This window comes from Mirounga leonina, unplaced genomic scaffold, assembly GCF_011800145.1.
Source record: "Mirounga leonina isolate KUSES-001 unplaced genomic scaffold, KU_Mleo_1.0 Mir_114, whole genome shotgun sequence".
NCBI classification, from domain to species: domain Eukaryota; kingdom Metazoa; phylum Chordata; class Mammalia; order Carnivora; family Phocidae; genus Mirounga; species Mirounga leonina.
Genome location: NW_023270265.1, coordinates 36,465,339 through 36,491,152, shown reverse-complemented (window position 1 = coordinate 36,491,152; position 25,814 = coordinate 36,465,339). Strand labels below are relative to the sequence as shown.

At 35.7% G+C, this 25,814-nt stretch overlaps 1 protein-coding gene across 4 annotated transcripts in view; it reads right to left on the bottom strand.

Moving 5' to 3' along the window:
* VTI1A (vesicle transport through interaction with t-SNAREs 1A) overlaps positions 1-25,814 on the bottom strand; it is a 359,448-nt gene that overhangs the window by 243,393 nt on the left and 90,241 nt on the right. For 3 of the 4 annotated variants that reach the window (XM_035029052.1, XM_035029073.1, XM_035029067.1), the window contains exons 5-6: positions 23,623-23,643; positions 18,788-18,872 (exon numbers count right to left, since the gene is read on the bottom strand). In XM_035029052.1, the coding sequence (XP_034884943.1) occupies positions 18,788-18,872; positions 23,623-23,643 (106 nt within the window). The remainder of the gene's footprint in view (positions 1-18,787; positions 18,873-23,622; positions 23,644-25,814) is intronic. The other variant, XM_035029060.1, reaches the window with a different exon arrangement.

Sequence of the window (25,814 nt, the reverse complement as noted above, 5' to 3'; positions counted from 1 at the left end):
GCAGGGCAAAGCTGCTTTAAAAGGAGTGGTCAGTAGAGTCTTCTCTGAAAAAAGTAACATTAAGCTAGAAACCTGAACAATGAGAAGGTGCTTACACAGAATAGAGATACACAGTATCAAAATGTGACTGTATCGATATATATATTTTAAAAGGTATTTCTGGAAAATTGCATGTTAACTTTTATTTAAAAAATCAGTGAGCATTCTAAAGACTTTATTGTTATTAAGATCAATCCAGTAATAAAATGTCTTAAGGCAAAGAATCCTGAATAGAAAATCTGTATATATTAAAATACACTTATGTCTAAGCATCACTAATTTTTCCAACAACTCAGAAAGCACTTCAGGACTATACATTTTTTGGAACAGACTAATCATGGCCAAGTACCCTCATCTGGGTCACTGGAGAACCAGTGACAAAGTAGTTTTTTTTTACTATCTCACGTCTTAAGTGCCGTACACATTTTGGGGGGATACCCATGAGCACATTCACACGCAGATGCATGGCACACACATCTACGTATCAGTGTGTCCACTCTGGCTAATCAGTGCTATATAGAGTGGAATACCTTTTCCACTTCAGACACTATTACTAGTCCTGTCTTCATCTACTCAAATTTCTGTTTTTCTCATAGGACACCCAGTAGAGGTATCCAAGTCTGGGGAGCATGAATGCCTTTCTGTTCTGTGACAAGCAACATCTAGAATGGCTGTGTGGATCTGTGTGTACAGAATTCACATTTTATTGAAATAAGCACCAGTCTTTCCTAAGAGGGCTGCCTGATTGGTTAGTGGAAAATGGATGGAATGAAGGGAAGAATAACTGATAAAGAGATAATCCACTGTGGCACCGTGGCCATGCAGGATTGCGGCACTAGGGGGTGCATGCAGGGTTGGGGGAGAGGAGGAAGGGCTCCTTTCTGTTGTTGCATTTGAAGTAGGAAAGAGGCCTGCAGTGAGCAAACTTCAGATGTGAAGAACAAAAGGCCAGGTTTTCCCCCTACACCATCGCTCTACCTTTTTCTCAACACTGACTAGATGATGAGGTCTCAAGCTGAAGCCCTACAGAATTCCATTTTGACAGCCTATATTCATTAGTCAAGTTTATCTTCCAGATAGATAAGGCAAGGCTTTATTCTGTATAAAACAATTAAATGAAGCAAAGTTGCCCGTCCATAGTTGCGGAACATTTAGAAGTATCTCCGTTCTTTACAAATGAATCAGGGTACATCAGTATATCCAATGTATGTTACATGTTCATCCAAAATCTTAAACCATTAAAAAAAAAAAAAAACTTGTGGTCAATAAACATTAATATCACATAGGTCAATTTAACATTTTTTTCCTGTTCTTCTAAAGGAATAATTTGGAGAGGAAGGTAGTTCCTAAGCTGATGGTGGATCTGAGGATGCCAGTTACAGGAGCACTTAAGCGCCCATTGGCACAGCAAGATTCAAAGCCCTGGTAGGCTTCAAAGAAACACTTTTTTTTTTCTTCTTCTAGAACTCTTTGCTTTCTAGTAAAGCTGCAACCACAATGTTCTCTCTCTTAATGCCACCATAAAAAATCAAAACACTTTAAAACAAATTGATGTACTCTTTAATACAGTCATCACATCATCACAGGACCCTTGCACCCTGCATGGCGACAACCGTGGGGATGCATACCACACATCTCTCTCTTTGTTGCCTGCTTCAATGCTTAAAGAAAAATGGAGAGAGAGAGTGTGTCTCTCAATTGAGATATGGGCACCTTTGATTGACAAGACCTAATCAGCTTATCTCCACACTAATAAAGTTGGGGCCTGTGGAGCTGGTATATGCCCAGCACCGAGTGAACTTTTCCTAGCCAAAGCCTCACGGGCCAGGTCTCAGGCTCTGCTTCTTGAAACTGGTACAGATCAGTTCTTAATGGGCTATTTTCATCTTGATAAACCTCCATAGTCTTCATTCAGGATGGCATTAGAGTCAATTTAGCTGGATGAATTGCCTAAAGTGATGGTTACATGATAAGTCTACAATAAGTATTCATATACATTGAATCAATAAGCTATCTCTTCCAATCTGCCTGTGGGAAGTATAAAGTAACTTCTTCTGAATTATTATTAATTTTTTAGGTTACTATTTATTGAAGGGAATGGCTTTATTTTTTTTTATTAAAAGATGACAGGATCCTATGCACATTAGGTAACAAGCAGATCCCTTTAATAATTTCTGCTGGATAATACTATTAGAAGATGTTCCATTCCTTGGGATGGAGCCAATGTTGACACAGCCATAGTCTGTCTCTACCATTCTGGAATCTTGTGACACTAATTTGCTCATATCAGACACCCACGAAACATGTCTTGATTAACTGATGGGAAAGAAGAACATCAGGCCAGGAAACACACACATGAGCTGGAGTTCCTGGGGGTGGGGGAGGGCGCAAACACACATGCATGTACACACACATACTTTCTTCTTCGAGTTTACTTGTAGAAGGCTCTCTCAAACCAAGGACCTTCCACATAATTTAAGAACAATGCCTTTGTTCTTATCTGTTTGCAATTGCTATGTAAAGGCAAACTCAAGAGCTGAGGTATAAATAAAGTTATTAAAGGACCGGATACTTCTTCAACTACACAATGGAGACCCAAGCTCCTCTTTACATGTGCCACAGTGAGGGTGTAATACACCGTGCACATTTTGATCTTAACTTTCATATGCAGTTATCCAAAGAGAGAGAGAGGGTCACTGGATAAAGCAAGCTATTGCATAGAAAGAACTCCAGTAGTGGAGAGACTTTTTGAAATGATAACAATTTCCCAAGTATGAACAAAGAAAATATATATAAATTTGTCCCTCTTGCCATATATAAATGGTCATTAAAACCATTCGGTAATGCAGCTTTCAAACTGCAATTTACCTTAAGTATTATAATCACCTGTATAAAATGAGATAATTTTAAACACATCCCAAAATGAAGTTTTCTACAGATTATAGAAAATCTTGAGCAATATTTTTCATTCAGATTGTGGTCTTCATGCTGTAATTGCCTTATACAAAGTCCACTCCAGCCTTATCACTCAATATTATCTTCACTGCTGAACATCGGAAGATAATTTTGCAATAAAATTTAATTTATAGAGCTTATTTTCCACTAATCTCCTAGCAGAGGAAAAATGAAACACGCCAAGGTACACACTCCAAGATATGATCCTAATAGCATTTTTTATTTCTGGGATAGTAAGACCCCAAACATATCAATTTTATCGTATTGAAATGCTGGCATATTTTAATTGTCATAACTTTGTATCCAAGAAAAGGAAATAAAATGGACTATTAGGACCATATATGAAAATAAGCCTCTTCAAGTGATAAAGTCCCCCTGGGGAGAGATTTTTTTTTCTTTAGGAAAGGAAATACTTAATATAAAAATATGGGGTTGGTAAAGGTATTTTATTTCAAGCTATTAATATGCCAGCAGTCAACAATATTTGAGATTTTTAAATAAAAAATTAACCTACTAGCAATAAATAGGGACTAGATATCAAGATTCAGTTTTCTGTGTAAAATGACAAAGGTAGGTTTGTCACCTCCAAGGTTCATTCCAGCTCTAAACTTTAAAATTTTAAAGGTACAGACATCATGTGAACTTCAGAAGAGTAAATTAATAGTTGAGAGTCTACTTCTACAGGCCATTTGGCCTCTATTTATCATTTATGTCCTAGAAAGTCTTCATCTTTTGAATAAACCTTTTTTTTTTAATATTGAGAACTCCATGACAATGAACTAATATCACAAAAGAGTATAAGATATAAGCCAATCCTGTTGCTCAAAAATGAAATAGCTTCATTTTTTGTACTGGTACAAAATACTGAAAGGCTCCTCATTAAAACTCAAATTCTACACCAAAATGGTTACATATTTTTTAAAAAAGATTAATGATCATTAATGAGTGAGAGATTAGTGCTTTAAGTCTGGACTGAATGAGACTACCACTTCCTAAACCAGATTTAAATCTCTCTGCCTCTTTTCAAAGTTGTATCATAACAAGGCCAAAGTGATACTGAATCATTTATGAGGTTTTTAGAGTTGAAATATCAGAGTCATATATGTGCAGAAGTATTGTTCTGACATTTGAATTTCAGCAATAGGCAATTCTGAGACATTTCAAGTTATGCAAAATTTGACATTTCCATGTTAATATACAAAACAATGATGATGTGAAAAGCCACTTCTCTACCAATACTTAAAACTTAAAACACTTAATAAAACTTTAGAAGCATAGGCCTCTAAAATTCAAACCCACATAAGAAGTACTTACATAAAAGCTTTTAATGTTTATCCACATAAAAAGTACCTGCTGAACATTCATCTGCACTGATCTTTTTTATTTACACATGGAAAAGCAGAAAACATTATTAGTTGCTTTTCAGACCACTTATTTCCGATTTAACTTTTTTCGTTCCTCATATATACATGTCAGAATATTCCTGTCATGAGCTATAGATCATTTAAATTTTTTCTCAAGTGTTAAAAACTACATTAAATAAAATACAATTAAGTATATTTCACTTTCCTGAACAGCAAGAATCTCAGCCAGCTGTTATTTTATAAGAAACTGAAATGAACCACTCACGAATGACCACCATGCCCAGGGATTATCTCCTTAAACACCCAAACTAAAATGTTTTGACAAGATGATCTCTTGGTAGAAACAGTAAAGACATTTTTTTTAAAAAGGCTGAAATAAGTAGGGTAATAATGAAGAATTAAATGTATAACATTTTCAAGCTGCAAATTAACAAGCAGATATTGACTTTTCTTTGAGGTCAATAACAGCTCTTATTGATCTAAAAAGTTAATACCTACTAAGGTCAATATAAGATCTCAAGGGTCAACAAATCTGGATTCGAACTTCCACTTCCTTTCACATATACATATTGCTGAAATGGGTACAATTGTGTGTGGAGAAATAAGGAAATCATCACTATTGATGCTGGAATAAACCAAAGAAGTAGGCCAAGAAAAATAAAGTTTTAAAAGTCAGCTACTACAGAATTTTCATACATTGACCTTTAGATGTAAATCCTAGTATTATACAATTTGGGCAGTTACATACAGAGAAACAAAAATAATAGAAAATTATGTTTTTACAAGTGTTTTGTCTCTTCGTGGTATTGACATATGGAATCTCTTTTTCTCTCTCTAGCTGTATGTTTTGAGAAATTACGATGTGAAATAATTTTTCAAGAATATATTTGAGGCACTTTCAAATATAGATACAATTCTTTTTTAAAAAAAGATTTTTATTTATTTATTTGACAGAGAGAGAGAGAGAGAGCAAGTGAGCACAAGCAGGGGGAGTGGCAGAGAGAGAAGCAGACTCCCCGCTAAGCAGGGAGCCCGAAGTAGGGCTCAATCCCAGGACCCTGGGATCATGACCTGAGTCCAAGGCAGATGCTTAACTGACTGAGCCACCCAGACGCCCTGATAAAATTCTTTTTTAGTTTTAAAATTAAACAGTAACATTCTGGGAAATTCAGAAGTGGAAAAATTATCTACGATCTTAATATTCTTATAAAACTGTCATCATACAGTCTGTTTGGTTTTTCTAGACTGAAAAAGAAAAAAATATTGACTATCATTCATCTAATAAGTAAAATGCTCTACTCCTTATACATCGTAAAGAGGGCATATGCGGATGAACCACACAAACGCTGGGACCATGTCCCCATTTCCTGGAGTTGTAAAATGAAGTGATTGATTAGTCTGATCTTTTTTTGATAGCCAAATAAAAGTTCACATTGTCCTTTTCAGAATGACTAGAAGCACTGAGGGAAGGAGAGCAAAGAAAGAGGAAGCAGACATTCCTAGGACATTTCCAGTGCCAAAACCTGAGCAAGATGCTTTAAAGAGGCATGGGTTCTGTCAATTACTGGGAAGGCCCCATTATTGAGAGTGGTGATTATTATAAAAGTTAAAAAGGAGAGGCCAGGTCTGTAGCAGTGGCGATACCACCCTGTGGCTATTCAGCAAATATGAAGACTACTGTGATTACAATGTACTTAAAAAAAAACAAACTTATTTTAGAACAGTTTAGATTTGCAGAGAAATTATAATAGTACAGAGAGTTCCCATATACTTAACACCCACTGTCTCCTATAATTAACATCTCCCATTACTATAGTACATTTGTCACAGTGAATGGACTAATATAGGTAGGTATTATCAATTAATGTCCACACTTTCTCCATATTTCCTTAGTTGGTGTCTAATGTCCTCAGACATTTGTCTGATGTTTCAGGATCCCATCCAGGATACCACATTACATTTAGTCCCCGTGACTCCTTAGGTTCCTCTCAGCTCTGACAGTTTGCACTGTTCTTTAAGCACATACTTTAGAAATGGTATAAATAAATTTGCTGACTTGTATCTATTGTCAACACTTAGATGAAAACACATGCAGCAGAATTACCTTTTGTTACAGATCTAAGGAATATAAATTTGAGAAGCCAATGGAGATAAATGCTTGGTAGCAAAGAAAGCAAATGATATTGACTCTTTACTGTGTCTATTAATAGAATAGAGATAAGAAAGTTTCGCTTGTCACAAATTCTAGAAGATTACATCCACTGACCTGACCCATAAGCCATCTCTTCCTCCACCTCTCCCCATTTTATTCTACTAGCCAGGGTTTTAACTGGATTATGAGGCAGTAAAGGGGGTGGGGAGTAAATGCTAGGGCAGAGGAGGGTAAACTGCCTGTCCATATTTGTACAAAGCTGTGACTAGAAAGTGGTCATCCAGTTGCAAGTAGAGTTCCTAGCCCCCTCACATCTTGGTGGCATCATCCAATGTGTCCTTGCCAGTGGAATGTGTGCAGAATCAATGTGTGTCACTCGCTGCCTATGGAACTTTTAAAGCAGGCGTGCCCTCTGCCTTCTCTCTTTGCCTGGTTGCTGGCACAGTGGAGAGGACTCAAAAGCCTCCATGTGCGGCAGAGCCACAAAATGGGAGAAGCGTGGATTTCTGAAACACTGCCTGGAAGGCTGTCTGCTCACCAGGAAGGAACACTTGTGCTGGACTGTTCCAAGAGTGAGCAATAAGCTTTACTACATCCAGCCACTTGGGTATTTGGGGTTTATTTGTCACATCAGCCAGTGTTACTCTGCAAAGTAACACAGGTAGAAACTACCATTTCTGAGCACCGATGATGGACTGAACATGCACTGGGTGTTTTATGTGGTTTACCTCCTTTAACTCTCAGATCAACCTCCATTTAGAAGACCCACATAGATTTTGTAGGTCAGGAAATGAAGACCAGGAAAGGCTAAGGAACTTGCCCAAGGTCTCCCGGTTTATCTTGTGGGAGAACCAAGATTTGAACTTGTCTATTTACAAAGCTCCATGAACATTCCATTTTGCTTCACTACAGGTGAAAGACAGGTGATCTGACTTGGCTTTGGATTACAAAATAATTCTTATGCATTTTATATGCCTAAACATCTTTAGCCTCAAAGGAGAGCAAAAACTGTACATGTGTTCTCCCTACTTTTTATGTGGTAGATAGGAAGCCCTCATTTACAAGGGATGGGTATGAGACCATTAGTTGGCTTGAATGTGTTAGCATTTCCCAGACGATGGTATACAAAAATACACGGTGCTCCACTTTTGTAACGTGCTGATCCTCTTACAGGGTTTAATTTGAGCAGAGTCCAACAACTCAGGGAGGGCACGAAAGAACATGTTGCTCCACGAGGTATACAGTTAACAAAGGAGAGAACAGAAAGACTGACTTGTTCTCACAACAGTATGAATTTAAAGAACTATATGGGATGGGCATTCTACAGGAAGCCCAAGTAGGAACAAAAATGAAACACTGTACCTTGCACACAGCAATAAAGATGAGGGGACTCACTGTAGTAAGAAAATCCACAGCCGGCAGGCAGGATCAGTAAAGGCAATAAGATACTTGGTCCATCTTCATGCTTACCTTTTAGGGTCATAATGTTTAAAAAAAAAAGGTCTCTTTTTTTATATTAACAAAGTCACTCCAGTCAATCTCTTTAACTCAACCGACATGAAAAATTTGGATGACTTTGTAAAAGTTCTGTTAACACCAGTGAGAAAAATTGGCGCATCCTTTAAATTTGTGTTGCTTTCTTATTATGACCATTTTGTTTCTTTGTATAAATAATAGGCCCTAATCATCAACAAGTCTGCATAGAGCATTGAACATTATAGATATTTATAGATATGCTAATGAGAAAGAGGGAAACAAAAAATACTGATTACTTCATGAAGCCAGATGAAACTTAATAGCCACTCATGGTTGGTAAAAATTGATAGCATTTGGGTAATTAGTCAGGGGAACAGTCTACTAATAAGTCTGAACAAATAATTTCCATATCAGATAATTTATTGATTGAAACAATGAGATAACAGATATAAAAGTAGTCTGAAAATTTCAAAGTAGATTATACAGTGTTATTCTTAATATTAGCATTATTATTTTCAGCATGTAATACAAGGTTAAAAACTACTAAAGTTTATAATTCGAAGCATTAAAAAAACCTGTAATGTATTAAAAAATAATTACACATCTGACTATTAAAATGGATGGGATAATTGGGGGGGTTACTCTGAAATTATAAAAAGTTTGAGGGGAAAATGTTTTTAAAACAAATGCTATCACTTTCAAGTATACTTAAGAACTAAGATGAACATTAGCAAGGCCATAGGACACACTCCAGAAGTCTTCACAAGCCACGTATTTGCCCCAAAGCCTGATTTTGCTCCCGCTTTACTCACTTCCCCTTGCTCCCTCTGGATTTATTCTCTAGGGTCTGCCTTTCCCTGACACAATGAAATGGACTTAATTACTTCCTGCACCTTGCTTCGAAAATACTAAATATGTTTATTATGGGGATTTATAAGCTATGTATTTTCCCACAGATATTTTGCCAAGATATTCCCCCTTATTAAAGAAACTTTGTATACTAAGTGCCTAGGACAGTGCCAGGTCTGCTTCTTTCTCAATTATATAAAATCTATTTTCCCTTTCAGGTGGGTTAAGTATCTCCCCTACCCTACTTGCAAATACAAATTTTGCTAATAATAAAAATTTAAGCCAGTATTTTCTTGTTCTTTCAGAGATTGCTCAGTCCAGGTCTGATGAACCCTAATTCTAATTTCTTAGGGCCCAATAACTGTTTTCTGAATAAATGTTAAGGCTCCACTGTGCTCTTTTCAAGTGCCACATACTGCAAATAGCATTGGAAATGGAACTAAAGAAAATTAGCTCCATTTTAAAGGTGTACTTTATGTGCCCATAAATATCAACCTTTTAAAGATTTTATTTACTTATTTGACAGAGAGAGACACAGCGAGAGAGGGAACATAAGCAGGGGGAGTGGGAGAGGGAGAAGCAGGCTTCCCGCTGAGCAGAGAGCCCGATGTGGGGCTCGATCCCAGGACCCTGGGATCATGACCTGAGCCGAAGGCAGACGCTTAACGACTGAGCCACCCAGGCGCCCCAAATATCAACCTTTTAATGTGGACGAGGACCTTAGGCAATCGATCGTGATCGGACTACCAACATGGAGGATAATGGGAGGATTACTCAACAACATGCTTAGTTTTCCTCCAAAAGGGACAGTCTTCAAAAAGCTTCCTTGTCTGGCTTTAGGGTGGTTTCGTCTCTCTAAATAAATAGATATTTATTTAACTATGACTTAGAGTTTATACCTCAAGATGCAAAAGGGCAACACAGGGCCATACATGAATGATGACCCACCATGACAGTCTCTTTGATAATGACTTTACTTGGAAAAATATATTCTTCAATAAAAAAAATTATTTTTTAATGTTGACTTTGTTCTCTTATGGCAACGCTGGAAAACATTGTAGCCCAACAGGAAATACAGGCAAAAGCTTCAAATGTAGAGCACACACACAAAAAACATTTTTAAAGCTTATGCCCATCAAGTTTCCCACTTGATATAAGTCGTACACAAAGTCTTAGTCCAATGTGAACCCATGCTGTGAAAATTCTGTAGCACCCACCTCAGAAAATTCTGTTAAATACATAAACACTGCTGAAAAGAAAACTTCTGGGCACTAGAAGTCAGACTCAAAGGGAAAATAAACCTGATTAAAAAAGAATCCCAAGGAAAGTTATATAAGTACAGTGCAACAAGGTCATAAGCTTAACGTCCTTCACTGTAATATTTGAAAGTAAATTGGCATTTTAGCGATCTGCTTTGGTCGTCATTCTTTTTCTCAACTCACAGAGATGCAACAGAATAAGAATGGCTTCACGTGTATCTTACAAACCAAATCGGAAAGTGATAGGCATTATGGGGTAAGACACCTTTAAAAATGAGTATAATACTTTTTAATGGATTAAAAATGAACCCTATGAATTCACTTGGACCACCTAAGGAGAAGGTTCTCCAAATAGGGTATAAATGACATCCTTTTCTTACTACTATGGAGCTCACCAATATTTCAGAGAACCTCACAAAGTAAATTTAAGTGTAACTTGAAAATGTTCTTCAAGAGCTTCAGCCAAATGACAACCTCCTCTGTTCTTTTCAGACCAGAACCACAGCTTTTTGAGATGTAAGACTTTAATAGGGTTGTAATTATAAAGTAAGTGATAACTACACATTAAAAGTGATTATTTTACCACTGAGTGAAAACTTTTAAAAACTTGTAAGACATGGTCAAGCAATTCTTATCGGCATTTAACAAAATGTGTTTTCAAGCAAAGGTATCTTTAAGATTCTGAAAGCATAACCACATACTCCACCAGCCAAAATAATGCATACAGAAACTTCTTTCTAGCAATATTTTTTCTGTCAAAAAGTTTAATATTTCTATAGAAAAATATTTTCTCTAACATATATATATACACATACACACTTGGATAAAATAGATGGTTAATATCAACCCAAATGTATAATCCCGTTTTCTGTTCCTATATTGTAGAACAACATAAAGTGTTAATTTGATATTGTTGCAATAATATGGACATGGCAGTGCCTTTCTGAATTCCAATCTGTGCCTAAACAAAATTACTTAAGTTAAAAATCTGAATCAGTGTTTACAGGCATAACATTGTCTACTCAGATAACCCAGGACTAGGATATCTTGTTTTTCTAGTTCTGCATCCCGGAAGTATCTGACACTCACCAGAGTTCAATGAAATCTTGTTGAAAACGTGAAATACAATGTGTACGTTCTTTTATATAATGTATATCACTCCCACTAATATTACAGAATCAGAAATTTATTCTTCACCAACTGATAACAGCTCTAAGAGCAAGAAACATACAGTTAATACTTTTTGGAGCTATTTTCCCAGAAGTCTTACAAATGACTTACTAGTAAATGGAGAGAGAGAAAAGAAACAACTTTCTTATATTCTGTGCAGGAGATATATTAGCTCAGTTTCAAGCTAGCTTACAACTTCAAAAATTGTTTTATGTATTACATTGTATTATTGTGCATTGTTTTACCCATCAATCTTTTCTGTAGATGATAAATTAATACATTCAATGATTTGTATTTTTGAATAAAATTATTACACTGTACCCAGCAATGAACACTCAAAATATTTCTTGAAGAGAAGAAGGGAGGGATAAAGGAAGAAGAAAAAGAGAGGAAAGAGGTTAATATTAACGATGATGAGGAGGCAGAAGAATAAGAAAATGTCAGCAGACTGGGAAAAACTCTTGAAATAATTAAGAAAAGGCCTTCAGTTTGATAAAAACTTTGTTTCAATAGATACTTCCAAGACTGATTACAATTTCAAAATGAGTTCTATAGTGAGTTGATTAAAATAATAATAATAAGGTAAGTTGAAAGACAGGATCAAGAACCAAAAGACATAATGTGATAAAGCTGCAGTGTTGTGGTCTTATACTCCATAATCCTCCTATTACTCCATGAAACTCTCTGGAAAACTCCATCAGTAGTTCAGCCAAGAGTCAGACAATTAAAGATACAAAGGAAGGGACTTCATATCTTAAATGCATTTGTTCTGATTCTTTTAAAAAAAGTTCCAAACATGAAACATATTTTGATTTTTAAAAAGGTAAGCTGATACTTGATTGCTTTTCTTGTATGAACTCTTAAAAAAAGACATAGGCAAAGAAGAGAAACAGTGGTGTACATAAGTTATCTTATTCTCATGAAAATGCTGTAATTCTAAGAATTATTCGTTTTCCAGAAGAAAAAAAAAAGTACTCCATATGTTTCTCTGCCTTACTCTACTAGGTCAAATAAATTTGGATTTTGATGAAATAAAATTATAAAAAGTAAAAATAATCTGAACACATCATGTAAAACAGGCCTGTGGAAGTATATTCATAAAATGGGGAATGTCTGCAGCTTAAAACTAGGTTAACCATTACAGAGTATTTAAATATTGAAATTGAAGTAAAATCTATTTTTTCAATTTAAAAAATTTGTAAGGGGTATAAACTTTGGAAAAAGGGTACAAACTTTAAGCTGTAAAATGAATACAGCCTGAGGATTTAACAATGGTGATCATAGTTGATAACATTATATTATATAACTGGAACTTGCTACAAGAGCAGAACTTAAATGTTTTTACCAAAAAAGAGACAGTGCACACACGAGCGAGCGCACATGAATCTTCATGGAAAAAGAATGGGGACTCCTAAGAAAACCCTCAAACATAAATGGAAGAATCTTCTATATCATTTCTACAACAAATAAGGCCTAGATAGAAAATATTTCTCTTATGAAAATAACTTATAAATACATAACATTGGTATTATGCTTACTCAGAAAATCTATCTTTGCATTTCCCTAATGAAATAAGACACACAGGAAATGATGATAAATATACCATTCTTTAAAAAGAATGTAAGTAGTGTTAAATATAGGGAAAAATGTATTTTGAGAAAAATAAAGTGGTATAATGAGTCCCTTTTGGGTTACTGGATAGGTTACTACCTATTCTAGTTACCAAGTAATGCCCACTCACATTTTCCTAAACAAAGTAAGGTAAATAATTATTATAGCTCTTAAATACGACCCTCATATCCAATGCCACCAATATTAACAGACACAACCATATGTATTATTTCATAGGGAGTGTAGGTGTTAACTACCCATGGCTACCTGCCTAAATTTTTCCACACATGTTTAGATATACATATCCACACATGTATAGGAGATTCAATGGAATAACCTTTATCCAGTTCAGACACAGACTAAAGCTAACACTGCAGAGTGGATAGCTAATTAAATTTTGATTTAATCTTTGCTGATCTTGTTAAAATGCAGATTCTGATTCAGTAGATCTGAAGTGGGACCCAAGATCCTGCATTTCTAACAAGCTCCCAGGGAATGTTGCTGGTCCTGAGGCCCACTTTGGGTAGTAAGGAACTAACCCATTCCTCTTTACACTGATACAAAATTAAGCAAAGTAATAATATATGTTTACATTCAGAAGCTACCTAAAGTGAAGATTTCTAGAGAAAAAAAACACCATACTTTTGTGAGGTAATTTACAAAATCTTTCTACACACATTATTTTATTTATGCCTCACATAAATTCTAGGAAATAGGTATCATTATCATAATTTTTCAAATAAAATATCATCATAAACTTGGTTTTAAGCTCAGATTTATAACTGCGGTGTCCATCACCAACAGCCCAATGGACTGGCCATTGTCTGTGTAAAGCCCAACCAGGTGCAAGGACGAATAAGTCTCCATTTGAGGGGGGTGTGCTATCCTTAAGGAAGAATCTTTGGGATCTCATGCCAACTGTTAAGGAAATCAATGACAAATTTCAAGCTCCTTGCTCCTGAATGGCTTTTAAAATGACTTATAATTTCCCTTGCATCTTTACCATCAAATCCTTCCATTCATTTCAACTGGTAAAAGAACCAAATCTTGGATTACGATAAACATTTCCTAGCAAATCTCCTTATTTCCAATCCTTTGCCACTCCACCCCTACAATCCTTGTTCTCCACAATTCAGATCAGGCCACTTGTCTGCTGAAAGCTCTCCAATGGCATTACTCTCTTAAGAGTCAAATTCAGGCTCCTTTCCATGCCCTGGGATCCTACAGAATCTGCACTCCACCTGGCTCTGACCTAATCAATGTACCATGCCCCCTTGCTCACTTTGATGCAGCCATATTGGTCTTCTTTCTGTTGCCTGAACACCCTGGACACCTTCTCATTTTAGAGTCCTTGTGTTCGCTTTTCCCTCTTGGAATCCTCTGCCCCAAATGTGCTTATTGACGGCACCTTTGTACTGTTCAAGACTCAGCTTACAAGGCGCCTCTCTGGGGAGGTCTTTTCTGACTAGCTAGCCTAAGGTAGCCTTCATCAGTTACTCTTTAATACCCTGCTTCATTTTGCCACTATCTGAAATGTACTAGTCCATTCATTCATTAATGTAACAAAATGCCTGTCTCATACTGCCCCCAAACTTAACTATCTTTTTTCTTTTTTTTCTTTTTAAATGTTTTATTTATTTATTCATGAGAGTCAGAGAGAGAGAGAGAGAGAGAGGCAGAGGGAGAAGCAGGCTTCCCGCCTAGCGGGAAACTCGATGTGGGAATCTATCCCAGAACCCTGGGATCATGACCTGAGCCGAAGGCAGACGCTTAACCATCTGAGCCACCCAGGCGCCCCCAAACTTAACTATCTTAAACTATCTGCTTACCTACTGAAAGGAGAGAGTGAGCCTTGCATTTCTGCACTTGTATAATTTCTCTTTCAACCTATTTTATTAATCACATAGTTTACATTAGTTTTGTGCCTGTTGTAATTCTGGGATAATTTGCTTCAGAGGAAAGAAAAGTTATAATTTCAGAGTAAAGGGCAGATGATCCAGAGTTTTAAGTATAAAGTCCCTGACCTCAAACAAGATGGTGATCTCCACAGCTAAGAATCAGACCTGACTATTAGTAGTAAATGAAAAAAAGGAAGTCACTTTTTATGCACAGATTTTAGGACAAGAACTTACAGGAAATGCCAAACTGGAGCAAGCCAATGGCTCACACAACCACCACAGTGTTCGGTCTTTGATGGTCGCTCTCAAGGAAGTTTATGGGTCTGGTAATTATCTCTCTGGATGTCAGTCTGAGACTAAAATGTCCTACCATTAGCTCTTTAGTTTAATATCATATGCTCTTCCCCCTCTGTCTCTTCTTTTCTAGATAGAGCTGTTCAATTAACTGGTAAACTTATCAATTTTCTCAAAAAGGAAGGAATCCAAGAAAGAAAATTTGATTGTCATTAAACTCAATATATATCAAGGTGTAAATGGCACTTAGAAATACTCATGTGCTTTTTCTCAGACCAAATGCATTCTGAACATGTGTCCCTCTACTGAGCAGCTGTTTAAAGAGACAGTAACTGCCAATTGGACAAAATAAGTTTTTAAAACATAAGAAATGTTTCAAGAACTTTAGAAGACGAATTTCATTATTTGCTAGGAAGACACCAGTGGTTAAACTAATATGCTTTCTATTCTATTTACATATAACTGATTACATATAATAAACTTTCTTTTATGATATTTGCCAATAATAGTTATCAAATTAATGAATAGAATACAGATTTTTGTTGAAATCTCTTGCCAATAATTTTGAAAGATGACCACTTTTGCTGACAATAACATAAAAATGATGACTTTTACAGAGCCTTCTGTACTTTCTAAGAACTTGAATATATATGACCTCATTTTACTTTATAACAAACTTATGAGATACATAGAATCTGGTGTCAGGTTTCCATTTTGCAAATTAAAAAAAACATACACAGAGAGATTAAGTGATTTCTCAAAGTCACACACCTGATAAATTACCAGGTTAAATAATGGAGTTGCTCTGTCTTTCTCTAATTCAGTCCATCAGACAGTATTTCCCAGATTTTGTGGACAAGTAAAATTTCAAAAAACATTTCAGAGGACCCAAATAGGGTCTTCGATTTTGTTATTTTTCCAGGTAGAGAAAAAAATAAACATATAACTTCTACCTACTCTTTGTATCATATCATAAAGCTATCTTATCTTTTATCACCCCCAAACAGGAAAAACATCATCTTAGAAAAAGTGTCCTTTAAATTAATAAAATTTGCCTTATGAGAAAGTTACTACTTTGTAATTTTTTTCTTATTTTGCTGTTGCCTGGCGGAAACTCCTGTTGTGGTCTAAGAACCATGAGACCAATCAATACTCGTAAACCATTTCCCTCTTTTGTGCTATTTCAAGTCTTACTAGCTCTTCTATTTCTTATCCTCCTTGATTTTCATAGTCTTTAAGAAAAAGAAACCAGTAAGTTTTTCCTTTTGAAAGACGTTGTTCTTCTACTAATACTAATAACAAAATGATTGGCGCCATAAGTTTACATCACAATCAAAACACAGGGCTGTTGGCTGACCAGGTGTGACCAGGCTGAGGGCTAGCAGGGAAGCAGGAAATGCAAAAACAACATGGCGCCTGTCACAGGGACTTTTCCCCATATTACTTTAGTAAGAAGCAAGAACAGGACAAAGGCCTTGTGTCTGCCTTCTCATTTCTCACTCCACTTTCCAACTCATCTAAGAAAATGTGATGACTCCCGTCTAGGCAAAGGCTGTACCATATCTGTCTTCTTTTCCACAAAGCCCACCCTGTTCCTCCTCCCAGACTTGGTTTTATAGTCTGCAAGAACTTCCTAAGCCTTATATAACAAATAGATATCTAATTTTACAAAACTCTATAAACTACCATTGTATTCTACCAAAAAGTCCAAGGGGATGGAGGCTGGTTTTCGGGACACTCTTAAAGTGGCATTTCCATGTTGACTACATTGATAAGCTGATGTGAATGTTATATTTTAGCACACATCAAAAAGAATAACCATCAAATCCCATTCAATCTTATCCTCTTGATCAATGCAGTATCTGTGATCTTCTTTGATGACTTCCTTAAGCTTTGGGAGGGAAATACATGAATGATATAGTGAAAGAGAAAAGGTAGCCCAATCAGACAAATCAAGTCCTGTGATCAAGTGTCAAAGCAAGAATATCCCCTACCCAACCCAGTCCCTTGTAAGAGACTCACCAATGGGAGGTTTTGTCAAAGAAAGTCCCTTATTGTTCAGTTGGTACAGGGCTACATTCTCCAAGGATGTCAAAGTAACACTTTTTTAAATTCCTTAAACATACACAAATTTCAACCACAATAAAATTTTTTCTATGAATAGAGAAAGATAAGTGCCTGTATATCATCAAATGACCACAATAATAATATTTATATTTATATAGTTTTACAGTATATAAAATATTTTAGCATATGGTATTATTTCTTAGGAATATTCTAAGATAGGTAATTTATTTCCATTTATTGAAGAAGAAACTGAGACTCAGAGGTTATGTGATTTGCTCAAGGTCACAGAAATAAGAGCTAGAACCCAAGTCTGGTCCTTTGACCTCATCATGTTCAGGGCTCTTTCTGTTATTGACATTCTTCACCAGGACAGTCACTTCTAAAGGTGAGCCCAAGGACAAAAAGAACAAATGAAAGCTGGCTTTTATTCCAATCAGGGCAGAAAGCCAATCTATTAATAATGTCAGAAAGAAGGGCTGCCCACATTGTTAAAGAATCTTGAGGGGTTATGGTTTTCTTTAGTTTCCTCACCATTACTATAATGCTAATGCCATTTGTGTTCTTCCCATTCAGTTCCTTAGAAGTCATCACACAGTAAGCCAGTATAGGATAGCCATGAACTCAGGGCGAGAGAAAACACCCGCCATTCTCACACACACACACACACACACACACACACACACACACACACAATATTTGTAATCGTTTTCATTTTACCTGTTCTTCCTAAATAAACATTTTTATGACACTAGATTTAAAATATCAATGGAATCATTGTTAACCACATATTTTTGTGGCTTACATACTGGGCAAGAACTATCCAAACTATGTAAAATAAATTTTATACAATCTGTACTTCACAAAACAAAACAACAAAGATCGCTAAATTATCAGAAATGGATGACTATGCAGGGGCTAACAGATATTTATTTACTGTGTAAAAATATACAGTCATTGCATGAAACATTTGTAATGAAAAAGCTTGTCTGTTTTAAGTAGACAAGTCTTAGAAGTCAAATTAGGGCTGTATTTTCTGAAATTAATAACTAGTGTTAATTCAAACCAAAAGTTTGGACAATATTAACTAATGCTAATAAGATTATCATGAACATTAGCCTTGCTGCTTACTATGACTTTTCTTTGTCCATATCTAATTATGGTTTTTAAAAAACAAAACCAAATAGAACCACTAGGAATCATTTTCTACACCAGGACGAATAAGGTAAGCTAGATATTGTTACTTCTTTGCCCCTAGTTCACATCATTTAGACTGATTAAAATGTTAATTTTTACATATGTGAATGAATGTAAAGGAGCAAACACCTGGAGACTGCACGGTGTGCTAGCAATCATTGCGGGTGGGTAAACTGACAACATGTAACTGCATATTAAGACAAATGTAGAATTGAGACAAAGTATTCCATCTCTTTTCAGATGTATACTTTTAAACCTCAGGAACTGTTTTCAGTAGATGTCATGCCTTTTAACTTGAAAAAAGATAAGCGCAAATAAGCTCCCAATTGTCTCCCCAATATGTAAACCACATCTCGGGCTGCTGTCTCTGCTACTCCTTTGAAGTTTCCCTGAAATGTCATGTGTTGTGAAGACTGCTGTGCATAAGCAAGACAATTTGCTCACTCTCAGAATTCTTACCGGTTTCCACTGCTATTTGGTATCCAGCCTCTAGTCTCCGAGATGACCTTTCCAGCCTCTCTGTGTTATCGAGCAGATGTGCCCTCTGAAAAAGAAAAAGGAAAAAAAATCAGACGGCCGTCTACAATGTTCTTTTTTTTGCCTTAAAAAAAATTAATGCCTTTATATGCCCTAACATTTCTGGGCGGGGGGGGGGGGTGGGAGTCACCACGCATTATAGATAATTTTTAGCAAATCTCCTATGGGCAGATTTCCAATCAATTGTTTGTGTATGGACCATCCACTTTTTTTTGTTTTAAAAGGCAGACTCATATTGTACATGGCCACACGAATCTTATTCCCCAACACAGAAATGTACGAAGACGCAAGTCAACTGGATCTTTCCTTTTTCAGCAGAGTAGACAGATGAGACACTTGCATAGATTTATGATCCCTATTTTGTATTTATTTTTTATAAAATGCCATCAGTTAAAAAACTCATTTGTTCCTTTGATTCCTGCAGATAGGAATTTTTAAAGAGGAACTTTATTTTCAAGAGAATGCCCTCCAATTTTGGATGTGTGGAAGATGCCATATAGAACAACATTCACTACTAGAACAGAATATTAAACAGTAGATCTAGTGTTAAGACAACTCAGGGCAATCACCAAGGAACAAGAGAAATCTTCCTCCGTGCACATAGGTGCACAAAAATGTGGGTTTGTTCCCAAATATAGGACACTAGATTGAAGGTGAACTTCTAACACCCACTGTTTTAAACTGAACTAAAATGATAATAATTATATGCATTCTTTCATGTTATAAATTAATGGGGGAAATGAGAGGATTTTCCCCAAATTCTCAACTTCCCAACTTTCTTTTCTACACCGAGGCTGGTTTTTTTTTTTTGGTTTTTATCCATAATGATCAGTCACTAGATCTATTCAGGTTGACCAACAGATTTATAAATTAATCATGGCTGTGAACGAGTAAGAATACGTGCATGCACGTGTGTGTGTATGTGTGTGTACAGATGCACATATGTCTGGATACTTAGAAATATATGAATACGTGTATCTGTATATTTCAGTGTGTGTACATGCATATGCGTATTTGTATAAATTCGTACTTTCCCCCCTCAACTCAGTTTTGGTATCTGGTCAAAGGGAAAGGAAAAATGCAACCACAACTCTATAACTTTGTGTTGTTGACAGATGTCATTTAAAATCGAAGAAACGCTTTCTAATAATAATAAAAAAGGAGGTGCCACACATATTATCTGAGTGGCTGTCGAGCGAAACGATCTACCTTGCTCTAATGAGCCCCCGTGGATTGTGGAGATGCAAGCTGTATTGACATGCACACTTAAGCTAATACACCTAGACCAGTGCCTCCAAGCTCTAGCAGCCAGGGATGCTGACAGAATATCTCGCTTCCATCTTCAAAGAAAGGAAGTGATTAGTATGTTATCATTACCATTCAAAACGTGATTTCCTTATTCCCTCCCGGCATAGGTGACACATCTGAGATGCGGCCAGACGTTGGAGGCAGCTAAAGCCACATCAAAGCTTTCCTTGAAAATTTTTTTTGGGGGGGAAGGGCCTGGGGGGGGCAGGGGCTGGGGGGAAGAATCATTAAAACAATGCATTTAGAACAGAGAGATAGGACCTGATGTGAAGGTCAGGAAAGCTGCAACAACAGTCTATAATAATTAATAGAGTTGTCTAATACACAGCGGAGAAATTAAGAGAAAAGCTGCCCCTCCCTCTGCAAATAAATAAATAAATAAATAACCTAAATAAATAAGAGGGAGGAAGGAAGGAATGCTTATATCATGAAAATGCTAAATCACTGAAGGCTGTAATTGAGAAAAAGAAAAGCAAGTGGAGTTCTCTGTGTTTGGTATATATGACTATTTTTAAATAAAATTAAACACTTTACTCAGCTTATCAAAAATAGCTTTCTTCCTCCTAATTTTCCCTACATGCAGGTTTTGGGAGTAGGGATTATTCTTCTCTTCTCTGAATATTGTTTTCTACCTTAACGAAGGACTTAATTTCAAACTGGTAATTCTCTAAAAAGATATTTGATTTGTGAAATCAAGAGTAAATCTGAATTTTAATTCAGAATAACAGAACAAAAATTTTTGGTTCATTTTCATATTGGATGAAATCCCTAAATGAAAAGAAAACACTAAGCTACTATAGATTAAAAAAAAAATCAATACTGGAAATGGACAGTCTAATTATATGATAACAGATAACATAAGAAACAAAGAATTTAAATCTAGAATGATTCTTGGAATTCCACGAAAGAGAGCCAAAATGATTATTAAGTGTACGGCTCTAATGGAGAGCAACATTTCTAAAAGAAATTTACCAAAAAATGCATATTCCTAAATAATGGAAGTAACTCTTCTTCAGGACAGTTCAATTTTATCAGAGTAAATCTGCACACAAGAGGACTACCAGTTTACCAGCAGCTTTCCAGCAGGACCTCACTTTGTATTTTGGAAGCTCTTCACTTAAGTCAAGCTAAAATCAAGTTCTTGTAACAGCTGTGCTATTTACATTGTTCCCTTAGTTGTGCATTGCCCTGGTCTCTGAAAATGAAAGGAAATACACTACAGTAGCAGCTGATGCTTTCAACTTGCCCCCACACTCCATCCCAAACTCATTCTCTCACCCTCTCCTCAGCCCTTTCAAAGCAGGTAAGTGAAGCTGTGCAGGAGCTTCAGACAGAGCTCAACTTGCGTGAGGAGCTGTGCAATGTGGGGAGCTGGAGATGCAGGATTCAGACGGAGGGCTCAGCACAGCCAGCACCAACCAGTTCAGCTCCCTGTACACACCAGCCTGCCTCCAAGCATGCCCGGTTCCCAGACCTGAGCCAAGAGACAGAACATCCCAAGGAAGGGATGGGGCATACTTTGTATCCAAACACAACCAAACGTCCTATTTTGAAGCAGATGAATGCTTGTGTTCTTAGGAGAGGTACAAGGAGGAAATCTGGGGTACATTCACTGTTTGATTACTATTAGAATCCTGGCTGAGAAACAATCTCTTCTGAGCAAACCATATACCAAGGCACTGTCATCATCATAATCTATTTTACAAATATCAATGCTACATCCATATCAAAGACTGTTAAAAGAATATTCCAGAGCATATTATTCTATTAGTTGAATGATCTAATTCTTCCAAGTACAATTCCATTCCAGGTTATAGTTTTGGAAACATGCAGTTCAGAGCCATTATTGATGAAACTGTTGCTATAGGCACAACAAAAGAATTAAGCCAAAAATGATGATAAGACATATTTTAAAAGAAATGCAGATGTGATGTTTTCAGCTTTCAGAATTAAGATTTCTAAGTCCACACAATTCAGCTTAACAAAATTAATCTGTCAAAAATGCTGATTGTAATAAGGCCTAATATTTTATTAATTATATTCACTAAATTCAGAAGAGCTTTGTGCAGTTTCTTCACATACAGGTTTTAGAGTCTATTGTTAGTTCCATTAAGATTTGAAAATTCAGATTGTTCACCTAAGCATGAGCATATGCAAATACATATAAGCAGATACTCTGGTCTTGCAGGAAAATAATGTTGAGTATCACCCACCTCAGGAATAATCTCATACATCAAAACTGCAATTGATTATATTCATTTAGTATATACATCTGCTTCCACACAAAAAAACAAGAAGGTTAGAAGGTAAGGGTTTTATATATTTTCACCCTTTATTTTATAAATCATTATTACTTTTACTAAGAGAGGACGTCACTTGAGCATCTTAAGTCAAAAGAGGTGGTGAAAACCATGTCTACAAGCCTCTCATTTAGTATTCACGTCAGCTATAGAATGATGACATACCAATAAAAAAATTCTAGGAAAACCTAATCAATGCAGTCAATCTAAACTCAAAAATAATTCACGGTACTCTTTATAAGCAATTAGACAGCTTTCAAATTGCAACTTGGGCCATTATTTTATGCCCTAATATAAAAGTAACAAAACTCAACTTCACTAAGTAAAAAATATAACTGTTTTATCTCTGAAAAAGAGTACCAAAACATATTTGTTAAGTTTGGCTTAATTAAACAAAACAAAACAAACAAAAAACAAGACCAGAATCATTCAACATCCCTCACTGATACACGGAGGAAATGATAAACATTGCTGTAAATATTTGCTGGGCCACTAAAAAGTCCGGAGCTGCATTATAAAACAGGCCAGCAACTCAGAAAAGTGAGAACTCACTTGGGTGCTATTTCCTACAAAAAGGAAAGTGTTTAACAATGAGGAGAACTTTGGCTATTCTTAAGTATCTGTGTACACAGACTAGTAGAGCATTTATAACATATGTGTGTTTCCCTAAAAGGAAAACAGATTCACGATATCTTGTGTTGAACCTAAGAATTTTGGGTGAGGGAAAAGAGTCTATTTTAAAAGAATTTTCAGTAAATTGGAATGTCAGAAAAAAAAATTTTTTAATCATATTGACTTCTTTGAAAAACCAATATAAATAAAACAAACCTGAAGTTAGTCTACATAACACTTGGATAAAGTTTTAAGACATCCCTTTATTTTTCTTCCCTTTTTTGGCCTTTAAAATATGAATTTTCTCCGGATGCCAACCAACAATGATCACTGTGATAAGCATGATTAGGGCTTACTTGTTTTTTTAAAAGATAGTCAGCAGAGAACATTTCCAGCCATATAATCAATACTTTTGCTATGTGTAAATTTTCCTGGAAAAAAATGAACCCAAAGATCTTACTTCAGATTTAGAAACTCAATTTTATAGGAAAAAGCAGAATTAAAAAAAAAAAAAAAGGCAAGCTAGGAAGTACTCACCTCTTCACGTAATTTTATCAACTGCAACATGAATGCACACAAAAAAAAAGATAAAAAGGAAAGAAATGGCAGGAAAGAAAGATCAGTTGTGTGACAGGATACAGAATTAACATTGACAATTTATCTGTTTACATGTTTAGCATTTAAAAATCACAGACAAACACATTAAAAGAACCTAAACATAGACTACATGCAGAGTTTTTTGAACGAATAAAGATCACTTTCTCACACTGTCACATTAAACAAAGAGAATAGTGTGAAATTCTCTTTTAAAGTACATCTAAGACACCATCATGAAATAAAGGGGAACGGCTTCATAGAAGTCTATATTATAAAGAAAAAAACAAGTTTACTGTTCCTCTCTTCTAAGAATGTACCACTGAAGAGGTTTTGTATATACAAGTTTTCAGGATGTTTTTCTATTTTGAATCTTGACAACTGATTTCAGATTTTACCTACAAATGGAAACGATTAATAGTCCATGCTTTTGTCCCAATAAATATTTAAAACAAATAATTATGTTAGTTAATATCATACATGGGTCCACTCTAGGAATAGGATTGTATTTGGAGGTAACATTATTTTAATTGGAAATAAAGCATGCCAGGAGAGATAATATTTAGGACATAGTATCAAAATATTTCACTATCCTTAGAAATATTGTGTATATCAGAGTTAATTTCTAGGATTTGTTTTGCGTAAGAGGCTACTGCAATCACATGGTTGTTGTTTTTTTTAATTTTTGAAGTTTCTTCATTTTTCAGTTTTCTTCATCTTGTAAATTGGGCCATCTCAAAGCCATGAACTATGAGCTCTTATTTCATTTGTACTTCAGTCTGTTCTCACTGAAGTCAAACCAAAAAACCACCCTTTACTTGTTAGTAAATTCCCTGTGATAATGTTTTAATTCTCCTCTGTAGAACATGTTTTACTTACTTTAAATATAACAGATAAAACAAGTTATTTAGCTCTTTAGAAACTAGAAAATGGATATAACCATATATCTGGCTCATTCTTTGTGTGTCTCTGTATGTGTGTATATGTGTGTGTGTGTGTGTGTGCGCGCGCACGCAAGCTGGGGGTGTGTATATGTTTCACAGTATTCTAAATCAAATATCATTGTGTAGTTGAGATGACTGCCATAGTTTCTGCAATGAATAGAAATTGAAACCTATGTTGTGAAAGACTATAAACCACATTCTAAGGCTGAAATTTGCATCCTCAGCAATTCAGGTCTACAACTGATAATTTTTAAACATTCAAATATCTGTAACATCTGTTATAACACTTGACATATACAGGCCAATAAATTAAACTATTGCTTTGGGAGAAAACGTGCCACGAACTGCTCACTCTCTAAAAGTATCATGTTTACTATAGCCCGGCTTTCTCAATGCTTAATGCTGTTTTTGTCTCCACAAGGAAGGCAGTATGTATTCCAGCTTATTCTGTCATTTTATTTGTTATATGAAAAGTATTTCAAGTCCAAAGAATGAGATTTCAAAATTGTTATGAATCTTTTATAGAAAGGGTACAGAATCTATTCCATAATGTCTCACAATGCACTTAGTGAAAATGAAAGTTTTAATATAGTCTTTTCAAAATATACAAGAAGTTGTAATTATTTTTAATTAATATTCTCTCAACAACCATCCAGTGCCTATGAGTCAAGCATCCTGTTTCATGTGAAAGGTTACCATTCTTCTCAAGAAGAAGGAAAATTTTAAACTAAAATACCTGGCTTATCATATATAGGGATCTTTCTCTTTGCTATCTGAACATCATGGGAGAAAAAGGCAAACATTAATTCTCAGGAAGAGACGATCTGGGAATTGATCGCACAGCTATTTTTTCTTTCTGGGGGCACCATTCTTCAGTTGACTATGATACTTAAAGGGCCAAAGTTTAAAACTACTCCTCTGCAATTGAGACCATTTGGGGCATGCCACCCTGCCATAATCAATGAGTGTTTAAAAATGCTACCCATTTGTTTTTTCAATAGGTTCCAAACAAAAAACGTTCTATCTTGTTTGTGCTGCATGGCTGCATTCAAGCTCTACACCGGATTTGTAGCTAAGCTAGGTAATGGGAGGGGTTTTAATCTTTATCTTTTTTTTTTTTTTTTTTTTTTAGTCTGGGAGTTTTCATTCAAGTAAACAAAAGATGGTCTATTTTTGAAAATTAACAATGCT